The following is a 25,470-nucleotide window of genomic DNA, read 5'->3' on the forward strand; positions in this document are numbered from 1 at the left end:
AGCTGCAGTGAACCTTGATCATGGAGTTTAGATTTGTAATTAGAGACATGAGAAAAATAAGCCAGAGGAGTTCCCCCTTGCCCAATATCATTAAGTTATTTAATGGCCTAAGAATATTCCTGTAGGAAGCAGTTGTTACCTCTCTTTTGCAGGTTGAGAAACTAGAGTATTGAGAATTTATTCAGCATTGTTGAAAGAACCCATTTGTGTTTTTTAAAAAAGCTCAGGTAGGGAAGAAAAAGTCAGACTGGTAGTTTAGTAGTGTACTATTAAATTGACAAAACCTAATTGTTAATTTCATATTTCAGCCGGCAGTTGATTGATTTGATGGCATGTGTCACCATCATCTTTATTTCTTCACATGTTTATGCAGAAGCCATTGATATGATACTGACAGTGCCCACTTTCCTATTTGAGGAGTTTAAAATAATTTTTTTTGGTTTTTTTTTTTTTTTTTTTTTTGCTTTGCAGTTGAGCAAAATGGTCAGTATTTAAGAAACCCTAATTTTTTTTTTTTTTTTTTTTTTTTTTTTTTTTTTTTTGCCACATCCATGGCATGCAGAAGTTCTCCAGGCCAGGGATTTAACCTGGGCCACTGCAGTGACAACGCTGGATACTTCATCTCTTGGGATTCCAAGGAACCCTAATTTTCAGTGATGATAATGAAGTGACTGTTGATGTTTTGATATTTTAAATTGCATATTCAGTACTAATACCTTCCATTAGTTTTGAAAAGCAATAGCTTCTTGGGAGTATTTTCCAGTTTATTTGAAAAAAATGTCATGGCCTTCTGAATTTTTTTTTTTTTTAAACAAAGTGATACCCTAAGAGATTAGCTAGAAAAATGAAGTGGAGTTGTTGACTGTTTCCCTTTCACCTTGGGAAGGACTCGGGGGAACGATTGTGGACAACAGGAGCTTTGTTGGCACTGAAGTGTAGGCAGTTGGGGCCTGTGAACACGGCATTTACAGTGGTTCACCATCCCGTAGTTTTGGGAAGTTCTCTCTGGAACAGTCAGAGGTGCTCTTGCGGTGCCTGTTTCCTGTGTGAGTACCTATTGTGGAGGCCTCCACTGAATGGGAGGTTTGTGAAAAGTGGTTTCCCACCAGCACACAATGCCAGTCTCTCGGCAGTGTAAATACACATTCCACCCAGGGTCAGCCTAGGAGCGACTGGCCAGAATGCCCTTGCAAAGAAAGATATTTTGTAGTTCCATTTATTTATAGTGGCCAGCGGAAAATTAATATGCTTGTTAAATCTATTTTTAAAAATAAAAGGGAAGCCTGTTATCAGTGTTTGCTGAATGTAAATTAATTAACTGTGGCATTATTTTGAGTTTGATTCTGCTGCTCTAGGAAATAAATGTCATCCTTCTTACTAACTGTTCTGTCTATGTTTGAAACTTGAGGTACTCATTTTAAGAGTTATGTTATGCCTCAGAAAACTCCTTTTGGGTTCTTTGATGAAAGACGTAATAGGCTGTGGCTAAAGAAAATAGTGACCCTAGAAAATACTAGATCAAGTCATTTCCAGATTTCTTTTGGGCTCATTGAGCAATAAATGAAGGTCTAGAGATCAGAGTAGATAAAGTTCTTACTTGGGAATAGCAATACAAAATTACTTGTCTTAGTCCCTTGGAGTCGATCCTTTGCTCTGAATGGAGGGCATGAGCATGATTACTCCAAAGATTGAATGGGGTCCTTTCTAGTGGGCCTGTCCTTGGATGTTTGCTGACATTCCCAGCAGAAGAGTACTTGGTCCCCAACCCATTTCTTATCCTTCAGCCTGCTGCTCCTATGTCAAGATTTTACCAAATAAATTTGTTTCACCAAAGTACTTTAAAGAGTGTATTGTAAAGTCCTGGAGGGAAAAATCCATGCTAGAATTTGAATACCTGTTCATTTGGATTAATTTGTTTAGACTCTGCCAGGTGAATTATGGATGTACAGAGTATATAAAATAGGGATAGCAATCTTTGTCTACTAGAATGTGGATTTAAATTTTTCTTACATTTTTACCTCTGAGCTGCTTGATGTAGGGCAGTGGTTGTCACAGTGTGGTATGGGGAACCCTTGGGCCTTCCTGAGATGCCAGGTCAGAGCTATTAAGTCCTAAAATGTTATTTGTCTTTTCAATTTTATGCTTCTGAGTTCTTCAGTAATGTTAACTGAAAAATATTTTGTGTTTTTCATGCTTTCACATGAGGAGAAATAAAAAAAATTGGAGACCATTTTGTAGCAGAGTTGAATTTTAAAATTACTTAATATTATTTTCCTGGAATGATTTTAAGCTTGTTAGTGGGCTCCTTTAATTTGGAATTTGAATTATTTCAGCACAAGAGTGTCTTGCACAGAGCAGAACCATATTTATTTATTAAATAAGTGAATGCAACCCCTTTACATTTTCTTAACAAATTATATTAGTGTAATTAATGATGTCATTATTCACAGGGAGTGTTTAGGATATAGGCAAATATCATGTTTTCAAACATTTATTCATTTTCAAATTGAATATAGTTGATTTACAATGTTAACTTCTGCTGTATAGCAAAGCGATTTAGTTATATATATTTTAAAATATTCTTATGGTTTATCATAGGCTATTGACTATAGTTCCCTATGCTGTACAGTAGGACCTTGTTGTTCATCCATACTTTCAAGCATTTAGATGCATCTGTTTGAATATATGTATGTGTACACCAATTGTCATTTCATCTATTAAAAATAAATCTCTTGATGTTCTATGGTATGTGACAAGTTTTTCTTTTTTTTCTTGAAAGAAAGAAAATCTTTTTTCTGAAGAATTCTGCATTTTTGTGTTTTTAAAAATATTTGAATTAGTAAAGTAGTCGCTTATGTTAAAATTTTATTGTAATGGGCTAAAATCTGAAATACTAAATAGAGCTTCCCTTACATGATGTGTCTTTGCACCTGCTAATTTGTTTCTTTATAAGTGTTTTCATTTCATGTGAATTTTCTGTTTCAGTACCTTATAAGTTCTAAGGGACACCTGGTATTTACTTTGTGTTCAGTCAACACTGGGTAAAATACAGACCTGTTCATGAGCATGTCATCAATTGTAATCTCTTCAAGAAATAGTTTGTCATAAAAAACATGTTTGTAAATTGATTTCCTTTTCTTTTCTTTTCTTTTTTTTTAGGGCTGCAATTGTGGCATATGGAGATTCCCAGGCTAGGGGTTGAATTGGAGCTACAAATGCTGGCCTACGCCACAGCTACAGCAACACCAGATCCTAGCTGAGTCTGTGACCTGTACCATAGCTCACGGCAACACCGGATCCTTAACCTGATGAGTGAGACCAGGGATCAAACCTGAGTCCTCATGGTTCCTAGCTGGATTGTTTCCCCTGCGCCAGAACGGGAACTCCTGTAAACTGATTTTCAATGAATCATGTGCTATTTATCCACCCTCCCCCACATAGGGGTGGAAGAAAAAATCAGATATTTTTTGAAAAAAAACTTGAATCAACATCTAAAATTAGTAATGAAATGTCAGAAATCTTTGAAATACATAGTTAAGTATACATTGGATAAAACATCAGTGATGCTTTACCAGGCTGAAGATTCAGCTTCTGAGCTCTCCCTTGTAAGGAGTTTTTTAACATCTATTCAATTAAACAAAACTGAGTTTGTTAAATAAACATGATTGAATTCTATATGAGATGATTAAAGAAACAATTTTAGTATTCTCCTGGCTAATCAGAAATGAAGGTTGAGGAAGGGGTCACATTTTGAAGACAAATGCATCTTCTGGAACACTTAAGACTAGAAAAGATGTCACAGCTGGGAAACCAAATTTAGACACTGGAGCTTATCTCAGATGAAGGGTTTCAAAGAGCATGGAGGTCTGTTGACTTTGGTCTTGTCAGAAGTGTTCAACGTGGATTTGGGTTATTGAATATAATATTTCAGTGTAATCCTATTTCATCTCATGCCTTTATTTCTAGAGTCATAGAATTCTGGTAGTCCCTGGCACATAGTGGATGCTCAATAAATGCTTGTTAAAAGAATGGATGATCGGGAGTTTCCTTGTGGTGCAGTGGGTTAAGGATCCGGTATTGTCACTATAGCAGCTTGGGTTGCTACTGTGGTGTGGGTTCTGTCCCTGGCCCAGGAACTTCCACATGCCACGGGCATGGCCAAAAGAAAAAAAAAAATGAAGGGGAGATGACCTTGTTCATGTCCTTTTATTTGATGCTATTTGAGAAGTTTCCTTTCAGCTGAGTCCTTTTGGGATATGAAAATAATAGTGAAACCCTATTATTAATAGGTTAACCTAATAATAGTGAAAATAATATTGAAACTCTTTGTACCAAACACCTTGTTCTAACAGTCTCCTCATCAATAACTTACTAAACTGTCCTTCTTTGTGAAGTAATTTTGCTTTTGTCTTTAATCACGGCACATCTCTGAAAATCACCATGGAGGACATAACTTAGTAGTCTGTAGTTGGCTTCGGCTGGTTTCTTTTTCTCCCTAATTTTTAACCATCTGGAGTATGTAATAGTACAGTGGATTTGCTTAACCTTCCTTAAGCTACTTTAAATAATGTTTCTAAAAATCATTAAATCTGTGTTTTGGTAAGGATACACTGAAAACTTACAGTTGTTGCCTTTGTGCAACAACTAGGGACTAGATAGGAGAGAAATGTACTTTGGGTAATTTTGAGTGTCTTTGAAAGTTATTTTTTGAATTTTGTGCTCTGTGCTTGTTTTATCCAGTTTTTAAAATTCACTATTAAGCTATGCATTTTTCATCAGCCCTTCTGCTTTCGTGTTTTATTGTCAGATTCTTAGATATTATAATCAGCTCCGTCAGAGAGCATGACCTTCTTACCATCACTTTCTTTCTGAGTCTCTTTGGGCACATGAGTTAACCTTTCTCAACCTTAGTTGCAGGACCTGTTAAGAGGGGAATACCGCTTAATTCACATGAATGTTGTGAGGCTAGGTAAGAATTAATGCACAGGGGCTTCAAGCTGGGTTCTTCTTTGCTTTGGGGCTTTTCCTCACAACCTTTCTCAGAAACAGTTAGTTGTTTGATGTTTGCAACACACTTTCCCCCAAATAAAGAGTGTTGTTACATGTGGCTGTTGGGTACCCAAGTGGTTGTAAAAATGTGAATTTAATTCTTAATAGAGTTCTAAAAACAGAGCAATAAGATACATTTTGGATTTCGTTAGGGAAAATCTAAAAGCACCCATATTACAGATGAAAAAACTGAGACCCAGAGGGCGATGGGACCTGTCAAAGTGCTGTAGGGCTCACCTTGAGCCCCAACCCTGACAGGCAGTGGGACCTGTCAAAGTGCTGTAGGGCTTCCTGGCAGGAAGTCCTGGGTAGGCCTGGGTGAGGGGTGAGCTTCTGGGGCTGGGGTGGAGACTTTCTTCTGACTTCCCATCTCATCTCTTTATACTCCCTGCCCCGTGCAGCTTGGAGGTAGGAAGCCCTAGAGCTGCAGGGGCTTTAGGAGTGACCTTTTCAGTTCTTGGACTATTTAGTTTTCTGTACTAAATAGTCCAGAAAGCATCTTATAGAAAAAGTGCCAGCGTCTTATAGAAAAAGATTTAAAGAAACAACCACACTATTCCAAATTTCACTGAAAACAAATATTTTCAGTTATTCATCTTTGGGTAAAGTATGTGACAACATTAGCGTGGATATGTGTGAAAATAAGGGCTCATAGCTTTGGAATGTTTCTTTGTAGATGCTAGACTGTCATCCTTGGGATGTGAGAGAGGGATGTGAGATTTATTGTGTTGAGTGTTCTCAGAGTTAGGTGTTCTAATAAAAATGTCTGATTATGTCTGCACACTTCTTTAAACATGATTTAAAAACAATAAACAAAGGCAAGGGACCTTTGGTTGGTAAACTTTTTTTGTAGTTGGTCCCCAAATAATGCCTTACCTATGTGGTAGTTTTAAGTTGAGACATGACTATGCTTTGCCAAAGTTAAAAGAAAAAAAAGCATCTCTGGATTCCTGTGGGTGTGGCCTGTACGTTAGACTGCTTGTCATTCCTCCTTGGTCTCTGGAGCACAGTGGACATTTTTTTTTTTTTATTTTTTGCTTAAATCATTTATTGTAATTTATATTAATCGATGGCTATGGTGGTGGTTTTATTTTTTTCCTTTTTTTAAAGTTTTACTGAGTTATAGTGGATTCACAATGTTATAATTTCTGCTGTACAACAAAGTGATTCATTTATATATACACACATATGGTGGTGTTTTTAATCTAAAATCGATTTCAGAGGATTTCTCTGTGGATGTAAGCCTCACCACCTAATTCTCTTCTGTTTGTAATTGGATGCAAAAAGCAAGAATGTTTTTAAGGTTAAGAACTTTTTCAGACAACTGCAATTTAACTTCACTAATGAACCCATATCAGACAAGAAGACAAATTCCAGACTATTTGTGCCTCAACCAACCAGCTGGGTGCATACCTCCAGGTACTGCTCATGTCTCAAGAGGTTTTTCTGCATGAACAGTTATCACCACTCCTTCTTTCGTTCAAGTGGCAAGCCATGGCAAGAGTCTTTCTTCCACAGCTGTGTAGAACTCAGCTGTAAAATTAGATTTCATTGACATAAAAACACAGTGATTACTATCACTATTTGCTCAATACATTCTTTTTTCTACATTTTACTTAGATTCTTCCTGTCTCTTATGCAGAAAGCTCAGCTTATACAAGAAAGAAAAACGAACAGGTTTTTAGAGTTTGAGTAAACCTCTCTTTAGCTTTCTTTTAATCTGTATGAAGTAAGCACAGTAGGCAATGGTGTTTTGAAACATACTCTGTTAATAACAGAAAGAAACCTTAAAGGCGAATATATAATCTTGTCATTTTGTAAAAGAAGAAATTCATTGCCCAAATATGAAGCTAATTATTGGCAAACCTTGAATTAAAACTCATGTTTTCCAATACTCAGTCTTAGCGTCTCTCTGTTCTGATGCTTTTTTGCCATAATTAGTGGTCCTTTGAACAGTTTTTAGTGGAGGGGCTGTGAAAAATTCTAATAAAATCTTTAGTTTCTCTCTATGTCCCTTTTTGGGGCACATATAATTTGATTTTAAGAAAGCAAAGGGGAGTGTTTGCCTGTACAGGTGGCTTTCCTCCAGGTTGCCCCAAGTGTGCCAGAAAGATGGTAGGGAGAGAAACACTGAAACCACCCCCAGCCTTTTCCTGTCCAGTGGCAGTGCTCACACTGGGTTCCTAAATGGCCACATGCTCATTCCTCATGGTCAGAGCCAGTGCTTTAATGTTATGGCAGTGGTGGTGGGAAAGAAACATCCTACTTTCACAGTAGCAGGAGTGTGGTAAAAACAGTCTGATGTGTGTTGATAAAAGACCAGATTTTTCTCCATTTCAAAGGTAAAGGAGATTGCACAGTGTTTCTGTTTTATTTTCATTGTTTCTTTTTTCTTTCTTTATATTGATGCTTTGGTGTTTCCATAGTTACTATCAGAAAGCTGTTTCTAGTTTTGCTCAGAAGGCTAGAACCATTTTGAGAATTTCTTGGTTTTGAAATATCTTTTAAGGGGTTGTTTTTCTTTCAAAACCAGAATGGAGCAGGAAGGTAAGGGGTTTTTCTGATGAAGAGAGTAAAATTAAAAATGATGCTTTGATAACTTACTAGTTTGTGAGAGTGTGTATAACTTTAGAATTTTTTTTTTTTTTTTTTTTTACTTCTCTCACCTCCTCTCCTAGCATCTTTCTCTTTCCCTTTCTCCTCTCTTCCTCTTTGTCTTTCTAAATCTGCTAGTAAAGCTTAGAATGGCAGACTACACTGGAAGTTGGCAGTCCTTGTGACTGAGGGCATATATACTTAAGGGCCACCTGTATGAGGACATTCATGAAAGCAGACTTTCTTTGTTTCTTCTTTCTGTGCTGTATGATTCTTTGTCAAATTTTGACTTTTAAGTTTTTATTTTTTACTACAGTAATGGTATAAACAAGTGTCAATCATTACACAAATGTTTGTCAAAGTAAATTAAGTTTTAATAGGCTTAGGTATTATAAGTCATTTAGGAACTTGTAATACTCATAAAACATGAGCTATCTGATAATTACATTGTTTTAAAAGAAACACAGTAATTTTTTAGTATCCTCTCATACCCACCTGCCTCAAACACAACATAGGAGAAAAAAAAAAAAGTCCCTGTTTTTTGTGATCCAATAAGTTGTTTTTTATTTTTGCTGTTTAGGGCCATGTGTATGGCATATGGCAGTTACCCGGCTAGGGGTCTAATCCGAGCTGCAGCTGCCAGCTATGCCACAGCAACAGCAACTCGGGATCCGAGCCACGTCAGAGACGCACATTGCAGCTCATGGCAATGCCGGATTCTTAGGCCACTGAGTGAGGCCAGGGATCGAACCCGCATCCTCATGGATACTAGTCAGGCTTGTTACTGCTGAGCCACAATAGGAACTTCCTTTTTTTTTTTGTAAAGAATTTTCCTTTTTTTATTTTTATATTTTTATAATTTTGGCCACCCTGCAGAATATGGAGTTCCCAGGTCAGGGTTTGAATCCTAGCTGGAGCTGCAACCTACAGTTGCAGCAACGCAGGATCTTTGACCCACTGTGCCAGGCTGGGGATGGAACCCATGTCCCTGCCGCTGCAGAGACACCGTCGATCCGTGCGCCACAGTGGGGGAATTCCGTGATTCAATAAGTTTATTGTATTGTTATTTGGATTACTGATGGGGTTTTTCTCAGTGTATTGAATAGGAAAAAAGTTTCTTTTCCTTATTATTATTTAAAAAAAAAAGCCTAGAACATTTCTCTGGTATGTTTGTGACAATTTTCTGAAATCTTTTCCACAATAGATTCTGACTATTAGAAGTCATAGTATTTTTAATAGAGAAGGAACTTTTATTGAAGTATGAGTCAAGCTATGATTTAACTAATATGCTCATGAGAATATTTTTCTCAGACTGCGGAACAAGCGTGTAGCAAGGAGAATGCTTACATGCTGTTTGGCTTATGTGAAGGTGATTGGTTCATGTATATTTTATTGGAAAAGATACAAGCTTTATGGAATCACAGTTAACTTTAGTGATACACAAATTCTGAAGGTTATTATTTATTTATTTATTTACCTAATTGCTTTATAGGTTTTGACTGATAGGTTTCCATCCATTTCCCATTGATCAAGAAACCTGGAGTTCCTGTCGTGGCGTAGTGGTTAACGAATCTGACTAGGAACCATGATGTTGTGGGTTCCATCCCTGGCCTTGCTCAGTGGGTTAAGGATGTGGCGTTGCCGTGAGCTATGGTGTAGGTTGCAGACGCGGCTCAGATCTGGGGTTGCTGTGGTCTGGCGTAGGCCCGTGGCTACGGCTCTGATTGGACCCCTAGCCTGGGAACCTCCATATGCTGTGGGAGCGGCCCTAGAAAAGGCAAAAAGACACACACACAAAAAAAAAAGAAAAAAAGATACCCATTTATCTTCCCAAAATTTCATTTGAATTGCAGAATGGAAGCAAAAAGTTAAAACTTACAAGTTCCTTTTTTTTTTTTTTTTTTTATTAAATGAATTGTAATTCTTATTGGATCTCAGACTGCATTAATTTTTATACACTTCCCTGGGATAGTTTGGAATAGGTCAGAAGCCACATCAGGGTGTATGTAACAGGGAGCCTCATTGCCGGCGTAGATCTAACTCAAGGAGTTAATCTCCTCATTTGGTGCTGATGGTTATGCTTTGTTCCTTTTGGTGCCGGTGCCGTTACATTTCTTTTTCTCTTTTTCTCTTGTCATCTGAAACTAATTTGTGTACTGTACTGCTAACTCACATCTTGAATTAATGTAAGGAAATTTGGGTCATCGGCCCATGGAGTGAGGACCAGGACATTTTGTTACTAATTTGAAGGCCAGGTCCACAGACTTAAAACTCTCCCAGCAGTGATTAGGAGTTTGGTTTTTTCAAGTTAGAAATTCTTCCTAGTGTATAATTGCTTTCTCTGGCCTTTGGAAATGGATCTGTGGTTCTCTCCTGAGAATCAGATATTTTATGAAATTGGCTGTATGTTTCTTAGTATAGGCTGGGGCCAAAATACCATGGAAAACCTTTTTAGACTTGGAGTGGGGGAAGCAAAATAAAAGGAAAAAGTAATAACCCAGTTGCCTAGAGTGATATAAAAACTGAAGACCCTTTGTAATATTCTTTTAAAATAAGTTGTTCTTTAAAAGCTATGGGGGTGTATTTGGACAGAATTAAATGTCTTACTAACGGTGAGGATCTATTTTTCCAAGTGCCCAGCCCCCACCCCTGCATTAGCATAGAAATTTTTTGGTAAAGCTGGGCCTAGCAGGTAAGGAAGGTAACAAACACTTGCTCCCAGGAGAGAGGCAAGTTAACCACAAGTGCTCACATGGCATCCCTTCCCTGTCAATCAAAAGAATAGAACTGGCTGGGCATGAAGCACTTGTGGTTTTAGTGTTAGGATGTGTGGTTAGGGGGAGGGGTTGTGGGGGCCTGTGGTTGTCACCAAATTCTTTGAAATGGAAGTATGGGTAAGAATAAAGAGAATAGGAGTGAAACCTTGGTGCTCAATGTGGAAAAAAAAGTTCAGAGGATTAAAAAATTGCATTGTAGTAGAGATCACCTGTTTTTATTGGTTTGTTCTGATGAGTTTTGCAGTACATTCTTTATTTGTAAAGGGTAGTGGTCTCAAGAATGGGTTCATTGCAAGAACTCTGCTGTGTAGGAGGACAGTGTAGATGTTCCTCCTTGGATAAAATGTACTTGAGCTCTGTGGTAGCTTTGGCCAGCTCAGATACACATCTGTCTTGGGGAGAAGGAACCCAGACCGGGATAATGAGGGTTTTGTTGGGGTGATTTCTCATGAGGCTTTCTGACTGACATGAAAAACAGTTACAGCTCAGTTATGCAGAGATCACACATCTGGCTCACTCAGCTTTCCTCAGAGCTTCCCTCAGATAGTCAGTAAGTGGTAAAGGAAGATGGCGCAAGGCACAGAGGGGAGCTTCTCAGACCCCCAGAGACTGCTCCACTGTGTGTATATAACCAACAGCCTTGCTCCCAGCCAAAGGAAGATGTCAGGCAGCAAATTCTCAGATTTAAGGGGGTGTGGTTTGTGGTTCAGCCTAATGAGGAAGAGAGAAAAAAATAAAATGAAACAAACATAGAATTTAAACATGAGACCTCAAAGTAGGGGTGATTTCTCTAGGTTTATAAAGTCAAAATGCTTTACTAACTCCCTAGTACAGCACCTTGTCTTGTGACTGAACACAGATTGTAAACAGTGACCCTGTATCCCTAAGAAGAAACAAAGTTCTGGTCAGTCTGCTCTGTAGTAAAATAAGAACATGTGTCATTCCATCCACAGTTATTACAACGTTCTGGTCAGTCTGCTCTGTAGTGAAATAAGAGCATGTGTCATTCCATCCAGTTTGGGCCTTAAAGTTAACTGTTTGGATAGTAAGCCTTCCACATTCATTGCTTCATTTAAAAAAGTCCTGTCGGCTTTCTTAAGCACATCACATTCTCCAGGTCTCCCCTCAGAGCAGTGGGGCTGAGGCACACTTGTTTAAGTTGACTTACCCACCAAAACCCAAGACTCACTTTTGGGGGAGCTGTCACTGTTAAATGATTGAAGACTGGCAAGCCCTCCTAAGTCTCTTAGCCTGACTTAACCCTCTTTAACTGTCAATGTTTAGGGCCAAGTGGTCTTCCCAATGTATAACCTGAACATTTGTCTCTCTGTTTGTATTGGGAAAAGTCATTACCTCTCTCCTCCCACCCCCATCACTAGGGAATAACCAAAAATATCGGAATAACCATAGTACATACTACTTTGTACCCTGAGGTTCATGTTTTGCATCAATGGTTTTCATTCTTTTTCCTGCCTTTTCCCTTGTCTTTTCTACAGTCCACGGCACAAAATTGTTTCTGCTCTATGATAATTTAAGGACTGGTTGGCAGGCAGTTGCCTTGTTAAATAGCTGGGCATTATCGTTTCTAAAGAAAATTTATTGCTTTTTCTTTGTTCCTTGAATTCCAGGTAAATAAGTGAACATATCCTATATATGTGCATGGAGTGGAGAAAGGGGTATTTAAACATTGTTGGCTTTGTGAACCACCACCTCTAGATCAATCTCTTACCTTGTATTCTAGGTAGGATAATATCTGACTTTCCTTTGGTGAAACTCTTAGGGATTAGAAAACAGGCCTTGGATTTTTAACAAGCTGGTGGCCTAAGGAAAAGAGAATTAGCAACTTTGGTTATGAAAAGTGAGATGCTTTGGCACAGTTTATTTATTCTTCCATTTTTCTTCATAATTAAAGATGTAGTTGTTGGGTGGTTGAGTTATGTACTAGGAGTGTGTAAGTTCCCACTGTTTGCTGTCTAAGGAGTGATTGTACATACAGTTGACTTTAACGCACAGTTTCACCTGTCTTCCTCTCCCTTGCTCCCCTCTCAGTGATCTGCAGTAACCACTGCAAATCTGTGAGGTGGATAATCCATCGTCTAGTAGAAAAAAATGGAGGAGTCAGGCATTGTTTACTGCATGGAACAGCTTCACTACCCAAAGTTGCCTGTATGTTTTTTCAAAGGCAAATGCAATTATCTCTTTGTGCCAGTGGACTTGGTGTCTTTGGGGAGCCTCTGTGTGGACTCCCACACATTATCATCCTACATCTATAAGACTTCTATGGTACTGGCAGTCTATCCTTTTATCCTATACTGGAAGAACCTAGAAGTTAACTCCTTACTTTGGACTTCATACCTGTGCTTAAGAGTACTGCCTAGTGGGGCTGGATTGCTACGTTTTGATGATAGCAAGTCCCACTGTTCACTATGACACCAGCCAGAAGTTTTCTTCAATTGGAATTATCAGTGTTACATATAATGTTAGTGTTGATACATTCTTGGGTATTAGCAATGGGTGACCAGGAGTGCCTGAATTTCTGCTAGATCACAATTATGACCTCCTACCAGTGCCTGCACGTGCAGGATGAAAAGAGTTCAAGTTCCATCCTTGTGCTTTTCTACGAGATGACCAGGACTGGCCCTGTGGGAGAGGGCTTTGGTGCTTGCTACTTGAGCAGAGGCGAGAGGAGAGGACAGAGCTTCACCAGCAAGTGGCTTGGGACTCTTCCCTGGGGAGGAGTGAGGAAAAGGTGGAAGTGAGCATGGAGTGCTTCTTTCCATGGAAGTTTTATCCTCAGATCCCTTATGTAAATCAGTGCCCTGTTTTTCTAACCTGCATTGTTGAAGGACCATTAAAACATTATGCTTAGGAAATAAGTCTGTGTCTTATCATCAGTCTGAGGAAAAGTAGCCATCCTTTCCTCATACTCTAGTAGGGGGTCAAGTATATTTGAAATAAAATTGAAATGGACATTAGTATTCCATTAGTAGTACTACTTGAAATCCAACAGTTGATGTCATGATAGTGAAAATTATCTTGGTTAATTTTATTGTGGAAGAATCTCTTTCCTACATCAGGATAAACTATTGGACTTTGGGTTTTGTACCTTTATTTGCTTAGGAACTGAGTAATTGCCTCATAAAACAGCATGATGGTACTGTTAACACTGAATTATAAGACCTGTTATTAAAGAATGTGCTTCCCTTGTTGGGACAAGACTTCGTTGTTTGGCACTTAAAATAATTAGTTTCTCCAAATGGGGTTATAATGAATAGTGTAAAATTTTACTGATTTAAATAAAAAAGTTTATAATGTCTTGGGTGGCTTTTATGCATCATTTGATACTTCCAGGAAAGGAGTTTATAATGATAAGAAATAGTTTACTTCTGTCACACCTGGGACAAATTAGAGCTAATCATGAAAGGATTTGCCCCCTTTTTGCCTCATTGGGATATTGAATAATAAAGGATTAATTTACCTACTTTTGAATTGGAAATTTGGGAGAACTTTATTATGAATAAGAAAAAATTTATTGGAGTTCCCATTGTGGCTCAGCGGAAACGAATCTGACTAGGAACTATGAGGTTGAGGGTTCGATCCCTGACCTCACTCAATGGGTTAAGGATCCAGTGTTGCCATGAGCTGTGGTGTAGGTTGCAGATGTGGCTCGGGTCTGCCGTGGCTGTGGCTGTGGCCTGCAGCAATTACTCTGATTCGACCTCTAGCCTGGGAACTTCCATATGCCGTGGGTGTGGCCCTAAAAGGACAAAAGACAAAAAGAAAAAAAAAAAAGAAAGAAAAAATTTATTTATTTGTCTTTTAGGGCCAACCTGTGGCATATGGAGGTTCCCAGGCTAGAGGTCCAGTCGGAGCTGTAGCCTCCAGCCTATACCAGAGCCACAGCAACGTGGGATCTGAGCCACATCTGCAACCTACACCACAGCTCACAGCAACGCTGGATCCTTAACCCACTGACGAGGCCAGGGATTGAAACTGCGTCCTCATGGATGCTAGTCGGGTTCGTTAACTGCTGAGTCACAATGGGAACTCTGAATAAGAAAAATTTAAAATGGACTCTATGGATGTTTATTTCTGAGCTGACTTAAAATGTCTGCGTGTATTTGTTTATTCTTCTTTGTCCATGCTATTAAACTTTTTGTGGCAAAAATTTTAAGCATAAGTGCAGGATACATAAATACTTCTTAAAGAATATATTATCATTCTAAATAGGAATTTATTGTTATTTTCCTGCTATTGTGTTGAAAACTAGATTTTGTTAGCAAGTTCCATTATGGAATGAAAGTGGGCTTTGTGTTGTTTAGAATACTTGTATGAAAGTCATTTATTCTGTGGAGACAGTGGAATCTGCCTTTCAGCCGCATTCTGTACAGGGTGCTATGGGTACTGTCAGATACAGGAAAGCTCAAGATGTGCACAGGTGGTAAAGCTGTAAAGCAACAGGTTAAATCCAATTCAAGGAAATGATGGGAGAGAGATAATAAGAACATGATTAATTACCAAGTTAATGGCAAGGTCAGAAATTGCAGTGTAGGTAGTTAATCTTAAACTGTTTACTTGCTTGGATTAACTGCTCATGAACAGTATTTTAATCCTAATGAAAGAGAAAATCTGTTCTTAGAGGTCATTGTCTTTGGCCTTATTTTCCATAGTTACCTTAAAGATAATGATAGGATTAGTGTTCATTTAACACTTTGACTTCAAGTTATCTCATTTTATTCTCAGAAAGATCCCTGGAGTTAGGGGAGTTACTATTATGCTACTCATATGTTTTTAAAATTTATAACTAAATGACAAAGCTGAGGAACTGGAGGAGGTGTTCACTTGGCCCCTTGGAGACACAGGTCTGTGGTCTCCTAGTTCAGGATATTTCTTTACTTTTGCTTTATCTGGCCCCACTGAGACAGAAATACAACGCTTTGTGACTAGAAGAATTTGACCTCATGATAGTGCACTTAAATTGCTGACCTACTACAGGTGAATTTTTGTGGTCTTGAGTCCTTTTTAAAAAATGGTGATTTTCTTGCAGGAAGCCAGTTGAGGGAAATTCTCCATGAATGTACGTCACAATGATGATGACCGACCAAATCCCTCTGGAACTGCCGCCGTTGCTGAATGGAGAGGTAGCCATGATGCCTCACCTGGTGAATGGAGATGCAGCTCAGCAGGTCGGTGCAGGAAGAGGGAAACTCTCACATTGTCCCATCGGGAGACATGAACTCAGAAGCTGTTTCATTTTGAGATTGATTCAAAGATGTGCGATCTGGGAGTTCCTGTTGTGGCTCAGTGGTTAGTGAACCCTACTAGCATCCATGAGGATACGGATTCGATCGCTGGCCTCGTTCAGTGGGTTTAGGGTCCGGTGTTGCCGTGAGCTGTGGTGTAGGTTGCAGATGTGGCTCCGATCCCGAGTTGCTGTGGCTGTGGCCTAGGCCAGTGGCTGCAGTTATGACTGGACCCCTAGCCTGGGAACTTCCATGTGCCTTGGGTGCGGCCCTGAAAGACAAAAAGACCCAAAAAAAAAAAAAAAAGATCTGTGATTTTGAAACTTTGTTGTTCTCTAGGGTCAAGTGTTTTCACTGTAGAATTACCATATGATTTTTTAAATATCAGAAGTTTTAGTTTTTGAAAACAGCAAACCTTACCTAATCCAGTTGGTATTTTTGAAGCATCAAAATGATATGTCTGATTTTTGAAATGAATCATTTTGAAAATATGTACAGTCTTTGGAATAACATACTGTTTACTCGTGTCACGTATTATGCTCAACTGGTTTGCCTGGTTGGCCAGAGCAGAACGGCTTGAACATGATGCCTAGGGGGTGGGTCAGGTTTGCATCTCACGCAGGGGGTGACTGATAGGATGCACAGGTCTGTGTGCATCCACCCAGACTCCTGGAGCCATCCTTCCCAGTGTAGTGCCTGCTGCTTAGAAAATGATGCTTCTTATTTTCTGTAAAACTCCTGTCACTAGTTTGACATTACAGAGTAGAAAAGTTATTCCTGAGCTCATTCCTGTAGCACTTGGGAAAATATTTAAATGGTAAGTAAAACTTTAAAAATTATGAGAGACCAGTATTGTCTCTGATACTGTTAATTAAATTTTTTAATCGACTACTAAAACTGGGTCCCTCAGTCTGGTACTAAATAAATGCCAGTTTTTTTATATTTGTGTAATTCTTTAGAGGCAGAAAAGTAAGAATCTTTGATGAAAAGTCGAATTGTGAACAATTGCTTGAAAAATATTTATGCAGAGTATATTAATAATTCAGAGAAGTTAATCGGCCATTTATTTGATGTCAGTATGTTGCTGCCCCTCCACCCCCCATCTATCCTAGTGCATTTCCACTGTTTATCCATCTTAGTACATTAATATTTGTATATACCTCTGTTGAATCCTGCTTTGCTGCTTAATAATTTATATACATTACTTTGTCCTGCATTAGACTATGAACTCCTTAAGAACAAAGTATATCTAATAGGTGCTCAATAAATGTTTGTCAGTTGATTAACTTTCTTCTCTTCTTGCCACTGATGCAGGTATCTCCCTTCCTGACTCCTGATTCTCTCTCAGCTCATTTCCACCAACCTACTGTAATATCTTTTATCTTAAACACATAAATAACTATACCTCTTGTCCACCCAACAAAAACATACTCCCTCCACTGACCCATCATTCCCCTCCAGTTACCACCTCACATTTCTGCTCTCCTTTACAGCAAGCAGTACTTCTAAGCAGAGCTTCTGCTTCCTTGCCTCCATTCCTCTCTTCTTCAAGTCTCTGATTGTTTCTTCTCATCTTTCACTCCAGTCTGTCAGCAAGTCCTGTGGGTCTTTTCTCAGGAATATTACTGAAACCATACTTTGCTGTGTCCATTTCATTTCCACGGCCACTCCTGGACTCTGAGCCAACACCTCTCAGCAGGGTAGGACAGTCCTTCTCACTGGTCTCTCTGCTTTTACTTTTGCTCCACACAGCAGTCCACTGAGTCCTCTAAAAACATAAATGCACCATGTCGCTGCCCTGCTCAGGGCTGTCCTGTTCCACCTGAGATAAAATTTGAGCACAGTGCTGTGGCCACTCACATAGTTAGTGCTTGCCTCTCTCCATCAACCTTCTGCTGCTCTGCTCTGGCCACTCGTGGGAAGATCTCAAAGTGCTATCAGTGGTTTAAAGATGTGGTGTTTGATCTCCTTTCTTTTCACTAGTTAGAAGGAGAAAAAAGGGCAAGGTATTCAAATATGACTAAACTTGGAAGCAACTCAGGTCTTACAGATGTTGTCACCTGCTCATGGTTTATGTATATGCCTAAGAGACCTGCTTGCTATGCACCATTTTTGTGTTTTGATGATTTTTCCCTCATTTCTGTAATTCATTTTGCTTAAAGTGGCCTTTTGTAGTATATAAGCCAGCATCCAAAGCTCTTAGAATTTTCCAGTTTTTCTCTTCAGAAGTAAACTCCTTTATACCTAGAAATGACCAGAGACTTAAAAAAGACTGAACTTCCTCAGAACTCATGTGGTATTTCCTACTCTGTATATCTACCTCAGCTCTTAAGTAGAAGCTGCTTAGTAATTTTGGTTGATAAAATCACATTTTAATTTCAGATGAGAAGTTTTCTATAAAGCCAAGAAATGGGAAAATTTGTTAATTAATCTGTTTATAATCAGTCACATACATCAAGCTTTCTTAGACTGAGATACTTTAAACAAATCTTGTGGGAAGGAAATGTTTCAGTCTTTCTAATTAGTTAATATGTTTGTGCTAGAAACATTGACATTTATACGTTATGTGGACCAAGCTATTGACTGGCATTAACCCTAAATTTCCCTTAATGGAACACAGTTGTTAAGTTGGCAGAGTGTGTTTGAAATGTCCCTCTCAGCAGGAACAGCCCAAGATTTATTATTACTTGTTATTGTCTCTGGGTCACTGCCGCTTAGCCTAGGCAGTGGCCTATGTGCCCCATACTTTCTTCCTTTTTCTGCCCCAGAGTCTCCATTCTGGGTATTCCTCATTCCCACAAGCCGTCACTCTTTCCTCTGGGCCCCAACACTTAGCTTTGGCCAAGGTAAGTGTAGTGGAGTCCTCAGGGCCTGTGTGTAGAAGCTGGGTTGGGAAAGGAAGACCCAAGGAGCAAGCAAAACCAAAACCAGTGGAGAAATACTGGAGAGGAGGGGGTGGGGGGAGGAAGGGGAGGGGTAGGGGTTCCCCAAAGAGTCCAAGGACCAAAAGTGAGGATCCAAGCCAGGATTTAAGAGTCAGGGGCTGCATGAGTTTTGAGTGCTTGCCCAGTACACCTGCTGGTATTTGCTGCTTGCGCTAAGAGCATGTGCAGCGTGGTGCTCATGTGGGTTTATGAGAAAGGATCAGGACCCAGGAGACATACCAGAGAAAATTATATAGTATTTTCTGAGGTTTCTGCTGTGCTGTCCCTTGGAGGCAATACTTTTTCATCTTAACAAGGACCATTTGGAGGTCCAGGGCTGACTTCAGTGATGGACATTGCAGACACTGTCCCACAGACCCCTGGGGTGACATTTGATGGGACAGGCACTTGAGCCACCCTCTGAATTATACAGTTGTAAAGAGCTGTCCACTGGCGATGGCTCTGCCTCTCTGTTTCTGTTAGGAGTGTATATGGTGAAGCTTACCTGGTATGTGTTTACAGCATTCTTAATACTTTGCAGCTGTATGAGGACATTCTGAACACTTCTATGTATGCAAAGAACCACCACAGTTATGAGAAAACTCTTCAGTCCCCACAGCCCTCCTCCTCCTGATTTCTGTCCTGATAGTTTCTGGATTTAATTAGGACGAGTTCTTGGCAAGATTCTCTGCTCTGTTCTGACTCTCTAAATAAGAGACGCTGTTAATTTTCATTGTCTGAAGTCATGTTAAGTTTGAAACCTTGTTTTGTCACTTTATAGAGGTAGCAGGAAAAGGATGACTTCTTAAAATGAAAAGCCGTCTTCATTATGAATGAGGATTGAAAGTATACTATCAGCTAAGGAACAAGCAAGAACAGTAATAAATATACAAGATAAACAGAAGGAACAGCTTTATTGAGATAAAATCCACATGCCATGTAATTCACTTATTTAAAGTATACAATTTGACGAAATTGATTATATTCACCAAATTGTGCAACCATGACCACAGTTAATCTTAGAATATACGTATCACCCAGAAAAGAAACCCTCCAGCAGTCACTCTCTCTATTCCCTTCTCTCCCCTATTCCTAGGCAGCCACTAACCTCCCTTCTGTAGATAATGTGCCCATTCTGGACATTTCATATAAATGAAATCATACAACATGTGGCCTCTTATGTCTGGCTCTTTTCCCTTAGTGTAATGTTTTCAAGGTTTGTCCATGTTGCAGTGCGTGTCAGCACAGGCAGACTGCGGAGGTATCTCGAGTTCGGTTCCAGACCCCTGTAGTAAAGCCAGTGTTGCGACAGTCACGTGAATGTCTTGGTTTCTCTGTGCATATAAAAGTTCTGTGTATACTATACTGTAGTCTCTTGAATGTGCACTAGCATGTCTGAAAAAACAATGTACCTACCTTGATTTAAAAATGCTTTATTGGTAAAAAATACCATCTGAGCCTTCAGTGAGTTATAATTTTTTTTGCAATGGTATCATCAGAGATCACTGATCATAGATCACCATAACAATCATAATAATAATGAAAAAGTTTGAAATATTGCAAGAATTAACAAACTGTGACATAGAGACACAAAGTGAGCAAAGACCATTGGAAAAATGGCCTTACTCTACTTGGAGTTACTGTGTTAAAACCTTTAATTTGTAAAAACTCAATTTTCTGTGAAGCACAATAAAAAAGCCCAATAAAATGAAGTATGTATGGGAGTTCCCACTGTGGCTCAGCAGTAACAAATCCAACTATTATACATGAGGATGTGGGTTCGATCCCTGGCTTCACTCAGTGGGTTAAGGATCCAGCGTTGCCAGGAGCTCTGGTGTAGGTCACAGACACACCTCAGATCTGACACTGCTGTGGCTGAGGAGTAGGCCGGGAGCTATGGCTCCAATTGGGCTCCTAGCCTGGGAACTTCGATATGCCACAGGAGCAGCCCTAAAAAAAAAAAAAAAACATCAACAAGGTATATGTACCTTATACCTTTCTGAGTGCCAATTAATACTCTGTTGTATGGATAATACCACATTTTATTTATCTGTTCATCAGTAGATGGAGATTTGGATTGTTTCTAATCTCTTTGGTTCTTATCAGTAATACTGCTTATGAGTGTTTGTGTGCAGATTTTTGTGTGGATGTATGTTTATGTTTCTTTTGGGTATATACCTAGGAGTGAAATTGTACAGCTTTATTTTTAGCTATTTTCTAAATAAAGTACTTCTCTCACTATAATTTCTTTTACCTCTAAATAGATCAACATAGCTAAATAAAGTTTGCTTTCCTTAATATACCTAACTGCATACTGTTCTTGAGTTATAAAAGTCAGATTTCCACCTGAGTTTTTATGTGTGGCTATATAAATTACAGTGACTGCCCTTCAGTAATCAAAATATTGGCATTTCATGTATACATTTAGGAACCTAATGATGTATTAATTTAACTGTCTTTGTGAAGGACTTTTACCACATCTTAGAGATTTCAAGCAGCAGCAGCTAGTTTGAACATGAAAGAGTAAACAACCTGTTTTCCAGCTTGTTCTACTGGTTTAGTATCTTCTTTTTTTTTTGTCTTTTTAGGGCTGCATCTGTGCCATATGGAAGTTCCCAGGCTAGGGGTCCAATTGGAGCTGTAGCTGCTGGCCTACACCACAGCCATAGCAGCGTCTTATCTGAGTGGCATCTGTGACCTACACCATTGCTCACGGCAATGCCCGATCCTTAACCCATTGAGTGAGGCCAGGGATTGAATCTGCATCCTCATGGATACTAGTCTAGTTCATTACCACTGAGCCACAACAGGAACTCCTGGTTTAATGTCTGGAGAAGAATCACAGCAGCTTCACATTAAATAAAGAAACCATTAGGTTAATCATAGAGCGTTAACATGGAATTTATAGATTTGCTAATTTAATGTGACACATAACCTACACGATGGTGGTATGCCACTTTCTTTTTTTAAGTTTTATTGAAATATGGTTAATTTACAAGGTTGTAATAATTTCTGCTCTACAACAAAGTGACCCATTTGCACATAACCATTCTCTCTCAGATTCTTTTCCCACATAGATTATCACAGACTACTGGGTAGAGTTCTCTGTGCTATGTATAGAGCAGGTCCCTGTTGGCCAATCATTCTATATATGCAGTATGCCACTTTATATTCTTTGCGACACTTCTCATATATGTATTCATCACGTCAGGGGGGTTGGGGATAGAGTTAGATGCTTCTTTGTCCTGAAGAGCATTTAGCACATAGAGAGTACCCAGCAAATATTTTGTCATCTTTTATTTCTTATGTCTTGCTTTTTTTTTTTTTTAAGTTTCCAGAATATTAATTGCTAATGAGTATTCATATGCCTCTTCTGCAGGAAGTAAATCTTAAAAGTAAACAGAGAATTGTTCCTGGGATAGCATGTTAACAGGTGTGCCCCTGAAGATAGGAGGTTAAAGTTGCCTCAGTCATGTCCAGTTGTCCTGACTTTTGCCTAGACATCTCTGTTGCACATGTTATTTTATTGGAAGTGAGGGTATTCCCCCCCCCCTTTTGTTTCTTTCTTTCTTTCTTTTTTTTTTTTTTCTGAAAGCCTTTGCTTTCCCTAGACAGACTACACAGCCAGAGTTTTCCTGGAGCATTCTTTTGAGTACACATTTCCAGACAGCACATTAAACATATTAAAACTTTCCACGTTCAGACGTGCTCGTCATCAGCATGTCTTTTACATCAAATATACTTCTCTGCCTCCTAATCCAATGACCTTTTCTGTTCTGGTTGATGTCTTCTTAATAACTTTTCCCCTGATGGCTTCCTTCTTGCATTCAGTAGTTGAAATCCTCTCACCACACAGGTTTACTCTTCACACATACTGATGGCCTCTGTGTCAGGGGGACCTGGAAAGAGGTTTATAATCAGTATAGTGTAGAAAAATGCATAAAGGGCTCTTGGGAGCCTGGCCCAGGAAAAGGAAGGATATTCCGATGAGAATGGACCTGGCAAGTTAAAATAGAAGCTGCAGCTATTGTTGCTGAGTAACATTATATAACAGCTCCTTTTATGATAGAATCCTACTTAGAGGCTGGGGCTTGAGCTAGAAAGTAGAAGTTGGACTAATCAGATGTTGACTCTGGAAAACCAAGTATGGGGAAGCTCAGTTTTTGATCAGACTCTTAAGCATCGAGATAGATGAGAACTGTGTAACCTGTGCAAATGTTTAAAGAAAATTATTACTGCAAACTGCCGTCCGCATTCTCACTACTACTCAAACTTATAAGGCCTCTGGTGTCAAGATATTACCAGTCTCTCTTCTTTGAGATTTGGGGTGGAAAGGAGGAACGAGAGGGTATGATTTATGACTGAATTAAAGAGTGACTGAATAATAGATTTGTTCATTTTAATAAGCATTTATCAAAAGTCTTCGATGCCAGAACTGTATTAGGTGCTGGCGACACCAAGATGAATAAGACACTGTTTTTGCCTTAAAGGAATGAGTAGTCTAGTTGGGGAGCAAAATGTGGTTTACCCAACAACAAAAAAAAGTCTGTATTTACACATGTGCAGAACCACGGGAGAAGTGCTTGGATTGCAGATTGTATCAGTGCCTTGGGAGCGCAAAAGGGAGGGGTGGATCAGGGAGTGGGACAGGCAGGCAGGAAACCAGACCAGGCAAGGAAAAGTGTCTATGGGGAGGCTGGGCCTGAACAGAGGTCTCGCTGTTATTCAAGCTTTGCCTGTCATGTAATCAGTTTCTCTTTTATGAAATGAGAATTCTCTGTAGGGATAGTATAGTCCGTGGAGAGCTGGTGCTAGTGGCACCCCAAGCAAACTGTATCTACACATTCTACAAGCTCTTTTCTGGAACCTTTGCTGTCAGTATTCTTGCTAGTGAATCAGTTTGTCCTCTGATGCCGCCAGCCTGGAGATCCACTCTAAGCCTCTCCATATTAGTTCCTCAGAATTATCGACTCTGCAGAGGTGCAGATCACGAGCACCCCTTAACTAGAGCCACTTGCTAGCAGCACAGGCAGCCACCTTCATTTCTGAGGGCATCTTTTTAACTGTTTTGAAAAAAAAAAATTGTGTGAGTTTATCCAGGTTTGTGGTCCAATTTTACAATCCTCTCTGCCTTAGGTTTGCCAATTCCTCTCACTACAAAAGCTTCCGAAAAGGCATAATCTCTGTCTCATAAAGGAAAATGTTGGTGCCGTGTTATCAGAGGGTGGTGTTATGTGTGGCACCCATCATAATTATGACAGCTCTGAGCTGTCTGGGTTGAGAGACACTTCAGACTTTAATTAGCCAAAGGCAATAATAAGAAGATATAAGATGTTGTTAGTATCCTTCAAATAGTAGAAATACAGCTACCTTCAGAAGGAGAGGATTAAGGAAAAACACTGGCGTGTCAGTGTTGCACTGCAAAATAACAGCAATTTAAAACTCTCCAGTGGTTTTAAAGTTATGTTTGTTTTCAGCTTATTGTAATGTCTGTCTGGTTGCACTTAAACCCCAGGAGAGCAGGGGCCGTGTGTCTCTTGCTCACACTGTGCCTGGTGTGAGGTGGCATTCAGCAAGTCCTTCAGAGTGGATGAAGGATGAACAAATTTAATTCATCTAAACCAGGGATCGAAAACTAGCTACCTGTTTTACTTGTTGTACAAGCATTTATACTTAACGAAAAAATAAATAGGTGCCAACATTTAACAATGGGAAGATTTACACAAAATTCTGGATTTTTCTGCTTATGTCGAAAACCTGGAATATCTGAGCACTAGGTTGGTCATCCCGCTTGGCAATAGTTGACTGGTACGGAGTGGCTACTGCCCACTTTAGATGGGGTGTGTCATACTCAGGCCTCACTCAGTCTATGTCACTCAATTTCCTAACTTCCCTGGGCTCTGTGGTCACCTGAATTTGGAACCTTGGAATTGTTAAATTTTTTACCCTTAAAATAGCACCTTGTGTTCACACAAATATGTTTTTAAATATAGCAAAAATGTTTAAGGTTTTTCAGGCACACTTGTTGAATATAATCTGATGAAATGAATTTAAGCCTCTTAGTTTTCTGCTTTCCTTTTGATTTGAGCAGTATTTGAGCCCCTCGTCAGTGCTGCACTGAGCTCTCACCAAGTTTTGGAAGGGTAGAAGAAGCAACTAGGCACCTAGGTTTTATTGTTTACAGACTAGTTGGGAACATTAAACACAGATGCAAGGTATTAGCTTTTGAAAGGATAGAGATGCAAATACTTGTGTTTACAGCCTTTTTTACAGTCTCCAAGAATTGTCTTCCTTATTGAAATAGAATTTTTTAAAAGTAAACTTTCCCTGGTATTACCTAGATGAGGCATTTTTATTTAAATTATTTTTGTATTGTTTTTCTCTTTGAATAAGACTGTGATAGATTTCCAACCTAATTTCCATTTTTTTGAAAATTAATATTTGACATATTGAATGTGATACGATAGCCACTGGTGTATCTTATAGTGCAGTAAAAATGATGGATGTACAGACACGCAGAGGAAGAAAAAAATAAGACAGTTCTCTATCCAGAATGTGTTCAGACATATGTTTGTACATTATCATTTTCATGTTGGCAGACTCTTCTTTTTTTTGTGCAACTGACTGATTTCAAATATGACTACATAGAAATTATGCATTACACTCCAAGTAAGACAATAGTGAGCAAGCTTCATAAAATTAGTAACATTAGGTGTTCCCTGGTGGCTTAGCAGGTTAAAGATCCAGCGTTGTCACTACTGTGGCTCAGGTTGCTGTTGTGGCTTGGGTTTGATCCCTAGTCTGGGAACTTCCACATGCAATGGGTGCCCCCCGCCCATAGTAACATTAACCTCTAAATTCCAAACACAGATGAAAAAAATA

At 39.2% G+C, this 25,470-nt stretch overlaps 1 protein-coding gene across 4 annotated transcripts in view; it reads left to right on the forward strand.

Annotated features, from left to right (window-relative positions):
• FNDC3B (fibronectin type III domain containing 3B) overlaps positions 1 to 25,470 on the forward strand; it is a 344,224-nt gene that overhangs the window by 54,150 nt on the left and 264,604 nt on the right. For 3 of the 4 annotated variants that reach the window (XM_021069801.1, XM_021069800.1, XM_021069802.1), the window contains exon 2: positions 15,469 to 15,607. The exons of the other annotated variant lie outside the window; for it this stretch is intronic. In XM_021069801.1, coding sequence (XP_020925460.1) covers positions 15,497 to 15,607 — 111 coding nt within the window. In that variant the 5' untranslated portion in view covers positions 15,469 to 15,496. The remainder of the gene's footprint in view (positions 1 to 15,468; positions 15,608 to 25,470) is intronic. 4 annotated transcript variants of the gene reach the window in all.

This window comes from Sus scrofa, chromosome 13 (genome assembly GCF_000003025.6).
Source record: "Sus scrofa isolate TJ Tabasco breed Duroc chromosome 13, Sscrofa11.1, whole genome shotgun sequence".
NCBI classification, from domain to species: domain Eukaryota; kingdom Metazoa; phylum Chordata; class Mammalia; order Artiodactyla; family Suidae; genus Sus; species Sus scrofa.